We start from the raw sequence: 11,366 nt of genomic DNA on the forward strand, positions 1-11,366 counted from the left end.
AAAAAAAAAAAAAAAAAAAAAAAAAAAAAAAAAAAAACTGGGGTTCAGTCTTGTGGGACTAAGTCCTCAACCTGTAAGATATGGAGCTATCTCCAGGAAGACAGTATTAGAATTAACTGAATTAGAGGACACTCAGCTATCCACTACAGAATTGATTGCCTGCTTGCTGGTGGGGCGAGAAAAAAAACACACATATTTGGTCACAGAAGTATTCTGTGTTGATCGTTACGTGAGAAAACACTTTGCTTTTATTCCTATATACACACATACCTTGCTTCTTCCAACTGTTTCTCTCTTGCTTTCCTCTTGGCCTTCTTTCCCTGAGTATTAGCCAAGCGGGCTCTGGCTTCAGAAAGCATCTCAAGTTCATCTGCCAAAATTAAAAGAAGAAAAACTAAGTATTTTCTTAGTTCTTACATACTTTAGAAGCAAGGTATGTAAGAGACACTCTATTGCTCAAAATGAGAAAAAAAAAAAAAAAAAACACTGATTTTATGGTGTAGCATAATGGAAACAGCTTGAGTTTTAAAGTCAAAGAACCTAGGTTAAAAATCAGGCCCACCACTTGGTAGCTATGTGACCTTAGTCACTTACCCTCCCTAAGCATGTTTCCCTATAAAATTGGAATAACAATTCCTATTTCACAAGGATTTTCAGAAGAGCTAAGTAAAATGAAATATGTAAAGCATCCAGCAAGTATTCATTAAACAGCAGCTACAATTATTGTATCCTTCATTATCATCAACTAACTGGCACAGCACAAATTGTGAAATAGGGTAAAAACTATTTAATTATGAGAGAATTGCTATCATTAGATACTTTTTTTTCCCCTCAGAACAATTTCTCTCCTCCAATACATTTTTCATGGCTCTACAGAACAGAATAATACATGCCACTATTGATGCCTTAGAACAATTCCTATGCAAGGCTGTCCAATTAAATCACATGGGAACTTGTAAAATACTCAGATTCCAAGATAACTGCTCTTCCCTTGCCTCCCACACCACCCCAGATGTACTGTCTCAGTATATACAGGAGAAGCCCTGATATTTCTATTTTTAAATGCTCTCCCTGTGACAATGATGCAGCCAGCCTAGCCACAGTCTGCCTTTGGTAACCACTACGTTCAAAGTTTACATTTCAGAAACTCAACAAATATTTACTGAGTGCTTCACAACAACCCTGCTAAGGTAAAGCAGGTATTAGGATTCCCCATCTAGCAAGAAAGGGAATTAAAGCTCAGAGAGATTTTATGACTTGTCTAAGGTCAAACAGCTAATAGGTGGCACACATGGGTTGAAAATCCAATTCCTGATTCTGTTAACTGATACATCATACTTTACACATTTATAGGGTACATGTGAGAGTTTGTTACATGCATAGAATGTGTAATGATCAAGTCAGGGTATCTGGGGTATCTATCACCTTGAGTATTTCAGACCTCTCTTCCAGCTACTATGAAATATGTAATACACCATGGCTAACTACAGTCACCCAATTATTCTGCTATCAAACATTAGAACTTGTTTCTTTCCATCTATGTTTGTACCTATTAACCAACCTCTCTTCTTCCCGCTCTCCCACCCACACACCATATCCAGTCTCTGGCATCTATCACTCTATTCTCTACCTCCATGAGATCAACGCTTTTAGCTCCCACATATGAGGGAAAACATGCAGTATTTGTCTCTCTATGCCTGGCTTATTTCACTTAACATAATGACTTCTAGTCCATCCATGTTACTGCAAATGACATGATTTCATTGCTTTTTACGACCAAATAATATTCGTGTGTGTGTGTGTGTGTGTATACCACCCTTTTTTTTTTTTTTTTTTTTTTTTTTTTTTTTTGAGACAGGGTCCTGCTCTGTTGCCCAGGCTGGAGTGCAGTAGCTTGATCTCGGCTCATAGCAAACTCAGCCTCCTGGGCTCAAGTGATTCTCCCACCTCAGCCTCCCCAGTAGCTGGATCTACAGGCATGAGCTACCACACCTGGCTAATTTTTGTATTTTTTATAGAGGCAGGGTTTCACCATGTTGGTCAGGCTGGTCTTGAACTCCTGGGCTCAAGTGATCTGCCCACCTCGGCCTCCCAAAGTGCTGGGATTGCAGGCGTGAGCCACTGTGCCCAGCCCACATTTTCTTTACCCATTCACCCATTAATGGACACTTAGGTTGATTCCATATACTTTCTATTGTGGAATCCCTGATTCAATGCCTCACAGAATCACTGTTAAGTCTCCATCACAGTCTCACAGTGTTGCCTTCTCACACAGAATAAATAACTTGCCTATAGTCAAATAAGTAATTAATAGGAGGACTGAGACTTGTTGTTTCTCTCTGTGGAATAGGAATGAGAAACAGAATCCTCAAGGGCTCACCTCTAGCCTCTGAAAAATCTACCCAATAGAATCACGCTATCAATTTTAAAGACAGGGTCTCATTATGTTTCCCAGGCTGGCCTCCAACTTCTATCTAGGCTCAAGAGGTTATGTTGCCCAGACTGGCCTTCAACTCCTGGGCTAAAGAGATCGACCCATCTCAACTTCCTTAGCAGTTAGCACTACAGGCACACACCACCACACCCAGTAACACTGCTTAATTAACTGAACTTAAACAGAAGATGAAGGGGCCCTGTTCAGAAAAAGCAACTACTCTATAACAGACAACACTGGACATATTTGGAAAGATGCTTAGAATAAGAACACTGCTGACAGAATTGGGGGCCAGGTATAGTGGCTCACACCTATAATCTCAACACTTTGGGAGGCAGAAAAGGGAGGATAGCTTAAGCCCAGGAGTTTGAGACCAGCCTCGGTAACACAGGGAGACCCCATCTCTACAGAAAAATTTAAAAATGAGCCAGGTATGGCGGCATAAATCTGTAGTCCCAACTACTCAGGAGGCTGCAGTGGGAGGACTGCTTAAGCCCAGGAAGTCAAAACTGCAGTGAACCATGACTGTGCCACTTTATTCTAGCCTGGGTAACAGAGCAAGACCTTGTCTCAGAAAAAAAAAAAAAAAAAAAGGAATTCTAAAGTAGAGGAGTTCAGAAAGGAACTAAAAGAGTTACAAAGAAAAAAAAAAAAGAGAGAGAGTTACAAAGAGGCCAGAGGAGTTTACAGTTACCAAAGAAATAAATTCCTCAAAGCATACACTTACCCTCATCCATATCAATTGGATCAGGCCGCGCTGGTTTTGTTTCTGGATTTGGATCTATTTCTCCAGGTTTAAGTTTTCGTGGATCATCTGTTGTTTCCTCTTCATTGTCTCTTTGGGCAGCTTTATCCCTAGAAAAAAGCCCACAGGAGTTACTCACACTATAATACCATTTAGTGTTAAAATTACCAGATTTCCAAGTTCTGACACTCTTTATCCCCCCCCAAAAAAAAACAATGGATGGGCTTTAACAACATAAAGCCTTTTTACTATCACTTCATCTGAAAGAAATGATATTAAAATTTGTTAATTTCAGTGACTGGTTTCAACCACTCTGAAATAGGACCCAAACAGATCCTAGTCACAAATGCAGTACAGCCATACAAATTAAAAAAAAAAAAAAAAAAAAAACTAGTAGTAAAGAACCAAAATGTTCCAGTAGTTATTTCTTAGCAGTGTGATTATGGGTGACTTTTATTTGCTCTTTTACTATTTTTTCCCCAGATTTTCTATGATGAACATGCATGACTTGTATAAATCTTTTAAATTATTATTTTAGGAAGTATATAATAGAAGGCATAATTTTGATCAACCATCTGAGATTTGGAAAATATTATCCAATGGCTTTAGCTTTGGCTTTACTCACATCCATAATTAAAAGTTTAAAGAGAAAAAATACTCAAAGTTTATTCAGCCTCTTTCAGAACATAAACATATATTCTATGCTCTTTCTGAAGATTCACTTACAGAAGAAATTCATAGTGTTCTAAGCACTGGGCTGCTGTTCTTCCGATGATTGGAGCAATGGTCCTCCACTGAGTTGGCATCAACTTGGCCAAGTGCAAGAGTTTTTCCTCTTCTTCTCTGGACCATTCTGTCTTCTTAATGCTTGGATCCAGCCATTCATACCTATTAAAAATAGATCATTTTATATATTCGTCAGTTACCTGGCATAAACATCAAATTTGCACAATGGATACATTGACTTCTAGTGTCTGTTTCAACAAATGCTCTCATCCTTCAATTACTAAAACTGTTCTTTTTGACAACAGAGTATTTGCTGTGTGGTCACACTTACCCCAGCCAATAGTCCCCATCTCATCACATTCTATTTTGTTTTAATTATGCAAGATTAGTAATGGTTAAAAAAGGTTACTTCACTGTATCATGATCATATGCTTTCTTTCTCAACTATCATTTGTTTTTATTTATTTTACACTTTACTAGAAATTTTGAAATATTTGGAAGACAACACAACCTTACTTTTTTTACGGTGTTTCCAGTTTTCATACTATTTTCTCATGCTTTAGTTCTCACACCAAGGCTTATTTCTTTAAGCATCTGACTTACACTCACTAAATTCACTGTATCCTTTCATTTGATATGTTTTAAAATTTAAGTAAAACTACTAAGACATCCCCTCCGTCTTTCCTAATTCCCCACTCAGCACACCTTTTCCATCCAGTCTACTTAGCTGGATGACAGGCAGGCAAACAGGACTTACGTCCTACCAAATATGAGAGCAGGAACTGGTACCGCTAAGACACACAGAAATCAGAACCATTTCTTCAGCCTAAAAATCATCTTCCTCTTTAACAGCCAATTTCTACATTCTTTTTTTTTCTGAGATGGAAAAAAGCCTCGTTCTGTCACCAAGGCTAGAGTGCAGTGGCACCATCTCAGCTCACTGCAACCTCCACCTCCTGGGTTCAACCGATCCTCCCACTTCAGCCTCCCAAGTAGCCACCACGCCTGGCTAATTTTTTGTATTTTTAGTAGAGATGGGGTTTTAACCATGTTGTCCAGGCTGGTCTCAAACTCCTGACCTCAGGTGATCCCAGCCTTGGCCTCCCAAAGTGCTAGGCTTACAGATGTGAGTCACCACACCTGGCCAATCTCTACATTCTGATCCTTTCCCCTACACAGGTGCCGAGGAAATTAGGTCATTCTTGTACAATCCAAAGTATTTTCCTAACGCCACATGAGTTGGGGGATGGTGCTAAATAACTCATGCTAAGAACACACTAAATAGCTTCACATGTCCACTATCCTATGATTTAAGAGGTGACACTAGCCGGGCGCAGAGGCTCACACTTGTAATCCCAGCACTTCGGGAGGCCGAGGCGGGTGAATCACGAGGTCAGGAGATTGAGACCATCCTGGCTAACACGGTGAAACTCCGTCTCTACTAAAAATACAAAAAATTAGCCAGGAATGGTGGCAGGAGCCTGTAGTCCCAGCTAATGGGGAGGCTGAGGCAGGAGAACGACGTGAACCCAGGAAGCGAAGCTTGCAGTGAGCCGAGATCATAGCACTGCACTCCAGACTGGGCAACAGAGTGAGACTCCGTCTCAAAAAATAAAAATAAAAAACAGGTGACACCACAGGCTCAGGGCTGGCTTATATTATGTTTTAACATATATAACATATTAAATATGCTTAATATTTAACATATTAACTATAAAATATATAATATTTCAACTGCATTATGGGGAAACTCAACTACCGTAGGCTCATTTGGAAAATCAGCCATTATCACTTATTTCTTTGAGAAAGTAAGTTCTACAACAGCTAACTTATGCACTTTTAGAACACAATTAATTTATAAGCTGGGGCTCATCTGCCCCTGAAAGTAGACTTTGTATGCTTCACAAAGCACTCTCAAATACATTAACCCATTTAGATGACACCTCACATCTCTATCAGTTAGGACCAAGTATTATTATCCTTAATTGGGAGAAAACAAGGGCAGGGGAGAGGGATAGAAAAATGGCTTGCCTAAGATTACACAGGAAGAAAGTGACAGCTAAGTCAAAAGTCGAAATTCCATCTCCCACTCCATGCCTTGTTATATCATGATGTCTGCTTTCTTTGGTAAGGCTCACAGAGCTGACATTTTCCATCATCACAATTAAGCTTCTTTTCTGTTTTCCACTTATTAAACTGGTACATACCATCTGGCTTTGCACTGCTTTGCTGATTTTCTATGCAGCAATGAGGCAATCCTAGACCACTGGTTTTTCCCATATTTCATTACCGCTGCTTTCAGAATTTCATCCTAAAAAAATTTGCCAAAGAGTACATTCAGTCACAAAACTCCAAGTGAGAAAAGACAAAATTTAAATTAACTCTGATAGGGCTTTTGGAGAGACAGACACATAACATGCACATTCACACCCCCTAGGTTAAAAGACTAAGAATGAAAACCACATTAACTATAATAATAAACAGCAACCAAGAATTAAGAAATTTTAAAAAATCCCTTAGAAAGATATCTACCCACCCTTACACCACACTCTTCAATAAATTGGGAGTGGGAACAGCCCAATCTGAGAAACCCTACTTTACAACAAAGATTAAGAAAAGTATTCTTCAATGTGTGGCTGTCCTTCTCTTCAAAAAGGATAACTAAAAAACACAACAACAACAAAAAGGTATAACTCATTCATTTATACAGTCACTCAAAAAACACTTCCTCAACATCTACCTTGAAACAGGTCTTCGGGAAAGGTCTTATCAAACAGGACGTATCCAGGCCTCAAGAAGCAAGTTGGGACTCTGGTGAATGTATTCTCCAATCCAAGCCTCCTGTTTCAAGTTTACACATGGCATTTCCCCGCCAGCCCCTTAACCCCACTTATGACCCAAGAATCCACATCTCAGGTCTAACCTAAGAATTAAATATTTCTACCCCAACCCCACCAGTCAGCTCTCCTTCCAGAGACCCCCCCGTCTCTGGATACCATTTCACCAGGGCACCCATCACAACGTGGAATGCACCAATCTCAAGGCAGCCTGGCAAGCTAAGTCACAGACAAGAAGGTTAATGGAGTCATAGATGCACGCACTTTGGCGATTTTACTTCTAGGCTTTTTTTCCCACATTGGATTTGAGGTACATGCCTCTTGAGATACCCCACTCCATCCTCTGCATCTCCCATAATCAAATATACTGTTTTAAAAAGACTGCAGAGCTTTGACCACTGCATAGGAATCTTACTGTTACTTGATTTTATATCTGTCTCTCCCTCAGAAATCATCTCTTCTCCAATTTAAACAGACTGGTTCCCTTGGAGCAAGCTGAGGCAGTTTTCATTGTCTTTATTTGTAACTCGGTTGCAGTACTACTACACTTAAACACATTTTCAACCAAACAGATACAGCAGATACCTACTCTACTTGATTCATTCTGCAAACACCTGTCAAGCAACCTACTTCATGTTGGTTACTGTCCTAGGTTCTAGGGATACCAAGACCTGGTCCTCTCGCAATGCCATCTGGTGAGGTGAAAGAGCAACCAGCACTTACTCAGAGGCTACTATGTGCCCTACTCTGTTCTAAATATTCCAAACGTATTAACTCATGTAATCCTCAAGTGAGGTATTATTATCCCAATTTAGAGAAATTAGAAAACTGAGGCTCTCAGAAGTTAAGAAACTCAACCAGTACCACACAGAGGATGTGATGCTTACAAAAAGACAAAGCAAGCTTTAACAAACGGAAGAAAAAGGTACCATGAGAATACCGGGGGTGCAACTAATTCTTACAAAGATTCCAAGAAGTGTTTCTGAACTAGGTTTGAAGGATGATCAGAAAGATGTCAAGTGCTAGGAAGGCAAAAGACGTAAAAAAAGAAGGCATAATACTTAACGAAAAAAAGGCACGGAGCATGAAAAGATATGATGTGCTCCAGAAACTGATAAATTCGGTACACTCTGAACACAAAATGCACTAAAATCTAATCTCTATTTCACTCCCACTCTACTGCCCTTTGGCTCACCAATGGCACTATCCACTACGTTTCTGGAAGCAGAGACTATCCTAAGCAGTTTTTCCTTTCTGGCTTCCATCTAGGCAAAGGCAGTGACAGAAACCAGACCTTGGGATCTGTAGGGATGGCAGACAGGTTATGCCGTGGTAACAGGTAACCAGAGAGATGCGGGTATAAACGGGCTGTCTGAACCCGGTACTCAAATTGCTTCCCCTCTGCAAGGATGTCAATGAAGAAACAAAGTTGTGGCCACGGCAACTTCTTTATTTCTGGGTATCGGACAGAGTCGTGGTGCCCGGACTAAGAGTGGATGGTGCCCCAGGGGACCAATTCTCGCTGAGTTGGAACTCTTGAGTTCCTCCAGGGGCGCGGGGGTGGGAGGGGGCGTATTAAAGTCAACAAAAGTTCACTAAGGGCCTAACAAGTGAGCTTGGAGCTGAGTAGCCAGGTGGTTACATCACGGTCCCTGTCCCACTGGCGCTCGCACAACACGGGGCCGGACACACGGAAAGGGCCCCGACACACGGAAAGAGCCCCGCGGATCCGCCCCCAGGCTGCCCTCCACGCAGATCCCACAGGGTCTCCTCCTCGCCTACCCAAGCTCCGCGCGCGTGCGCACAAGCTGCTAGAGGGGAGCGGAGGGCAGCGGACGGCGGGAAAAGGAGACTTACCTCGGTGTTCCTCCACACGCCCCCCTTGATCATAATTCGAGGCATCTTGGCGGCAGGGTGTCTCGGCAAGCAGCCGACAGGAGCTTCAGAGAAGTAGTAACGGTGCTTGGGCCACGGGACTCAAAGCCGCCACTTCCTCCAAGCGCGACCTTCTGCTTTGAAGACCTGCGCAGGCGCAAGGTGGGAGGGGGAGCAGAAAGCAAGTCTCGCGAGATCTGGGGTGGCTGAAAGGGAAAAAGTGTCTTGTGGAAACCCCGCTGTAGGAAGACTGACAAAAAACCATCAAACCACTCTGGCCAAAGCGCCTTACGCCCCGCGCATGTCCAAAACAGAATGGAAGAAACTACGGCTCTCGCGAGATAGCGGCGGTGGAGCTTGGCTGGGAACAAAGTGGTGGGATTGATCGTAACGTCACCGAGTGGCAGAGGGTGGGAACGCCACGCGTGTGGAATTTCAGCACAGTTGCTACGAAGAGGGCTTTGTTAATTTATTAATCTAGCTCTTTTAAGTATTTCAGTAATAGGAATTTATTCACAGAATACTCAGGAAAAGCCAGTAATTTATTTAAGGCTCAGTTTCCTAACGTGTAAAATAGAGAGCATAGTAATGCCAACCTCACAGGATTGTCGTAAGGACTAAATGAGATCATAGACCCAGCACAGTATCTGATCCATAATAACTGCTCCAAAACAATGGCATCTATTATTGCAAGGAGGGCAACGCCAACTTCACCCCGTCCCAGGTGATCCATGCTTGTTCCAGAAACCCGCAGAAACGTCACGTCAGAGTTTTTAATTCATCGCTCAGTCTGGATTAATAATACCATTGATACGCACTGGTATTAGAAAACTCGAGTTGGGTTGAAATCTTGTGAAATCTTGACTTTCTCGTAAGTTTGGGTAATAACCTTACTGAATCTCAGTATCCTCATCTGAAAAGTGGAACTAACAATACCTGCCTCATAAATGAGGAGGCAGATTAACTGAAACATAACTAAAACCCAGTGAAGTAGGGATTGGCAAACTCTCTGCTATCCCACCCCAATTATTCATGCAGTCTCCTTCTTCACCATTCCAGAACATCTCTGGCTCCATCCCTCGAAAAGATCAAAATATTTAGTGGGTTGGGAAATGCCCTATTTATAGTATTTAGTATTTTTATAGTGCCTATCTCTTTATATTTCTTCATTTCTCCGTTTGCCTCTTCTGGAAGAGCTAAAGAATTTTCTTTCTTTTTCTTTTTAGCTTTTATTTACACACATTCTGTACAATTATGGTCGGCAAGAGGGCATTTTCCATGGCCACCCTAGTAGTATTTGCCACTCAAAGGTTTATGCTGGCGGGCAGCCCGCCCTTGAGCTATTTAGCTGTGTAGTGGATAGGAAACCATCGGACCTGTGGCCAGTAAAACTCAAACAAAGTGTTTTCGTTTGGACCTCTCCTGTAACGGGGCAGCTTTTTTAAATTTTTTATATTTAATTTTTGTGGGTACATAGTACATGTATTTATGGGGTACATGAGATATTTTAATACTGGCATACAATACATAATAATCACATCAGGGTAAATGGGGTATCCATCTCAACCATTTATCATTTGTTTTACAAACAATCCAATTATAATATTTTGGTTAATTTAAATGTACAATTAAATTATTTTTTACTATAGTCATCCTGTTGTGCTATCAAATACTAGGTCTTTGAGATTTTAACACTGGAGCATAGAGGAGGTCAGTCTCTGCTGACTGCTGAACATCCAACATGTGACACCCAGGAATTGTGTACCACCATGTTTTGGATTAAGGGAAAAAAGCAGGTAAAGAGAGAAATGTAAGTCCTGACCATGTCAGAGGACCTGGATCCAGCATGCTCCTGAGTCCCAGCTGCATTCCTGTTCTTGCATTCTGATTATTAGTTTCCTGTTGGTGTTAGCCAGTTGGAATTGGGTTTCTATTATTTGTAAGCAAGAGTCCTAACAATTCCAGAGATGGATCAATACTCTCTCAGAGGCCTTTCAGATCTCACATTCCAAGAATTGATGATGGCTTCTCCTTCCATTCAGGGCCACCTCTATACCATATATCACCTTTGTGAGAACTAGAAAAAGGTGCCCCTTCCTCAAGACACTTTATGCCACCTGCTGGAAAATTGTCACAAAATACTGGCGTTCTGAGAACAGGACACTCTATTACAAGAAAATTGGATCTACCATCTCCACTATGTGAATTCCACCTCTAGAGACATGCATTGTACAGCCTACTCATCCAAATAAAACAGTCCTGTCAGCTGTCCCTCATTTCACCTTTGAATCAGATTGTATATCCCCTTTCAGAATTCAGAAAATGCAACATCATGGAAGTCCCAGGATGTCTGAAACCAGAGCACTATAGCCACAAACATCAGAACACAAACACACTGTCCTCTGGGATGCCCTGCTTGGCCAGTCTCCCCCGTCATACTACTGCAGTCTCACCAGCCAGGTATGGGAACCCTTACAAAGAGGCCCCAGGGACTGCCAATTATCTCTTGAGGGACAGCCATAAGAAGCATCTACCATCAGGGAACCAGACTATATGGTCGGTCACTGCAAATCTTTGGTAAAGTGAGTGGCCACTGCCAAATAGTCTCCTCACTCACCCAAGGCATTTTTCCCCAAACATGTTCCTTAGAACACCAGTTATATAAAATATCTCTTTAAAAAAAAAAAATGGTTTTTATGTCCTCCCCTCTTGCAGAGTCACTGAAATTAAAACCTGTAAGAAGCTGTCA

At 41.5% G+C, this 11,366-nt stretch overlaps 1 protein-coding gene across 1 annotated transcript in view; it reads right to left on the reverse strand.

Moving 5' to 3' along the window:
* Positions 1-8,948, reverse strand: part of CDC5L (cell division cycle 5 like) — a 60,529-nt gene extending 51,581 nt beyond the window's left edge. Inside the window, 5 exon segments of the mRNA XM_017878288.1 lie at positions 271-370; positions 3,162-3,289; positions 3,906-4,067; positions 6,113-6,216; positions 8,600-8,948. Of these exon segments, the coding sequence (XP_017733777.1) occupies positions 271-370; positions 3,162-3,289; positions 3,906-4,067; positions 6,113-6,216; positions 8,600-8,644 (539 nt within the window). The 5' untranslated portion in view covers positions 8,645-8,948.
* Between the last annotated feature and the right edge of the window lie 2,418 nt (positions 8,949-11,366).

This window comes from Rhinopithecus bieti, unplaced genomic scaffold (assembly GCF_001698545.2).
Source record: "Rhinopithecus bieti isolate Rb0 unplaced genomic scaffold, ASM169854v2 scaffold_9981, whole genome shotgun sequence".
In the NCBI taxonomy this organism is placed as follows: domain Eukaryota; kingdom Metazoa; phylum Chordata; class Mammalia; order Primates; family Cercopithecidae; genus Rhinopithecus; species Rhinopithecus bieti.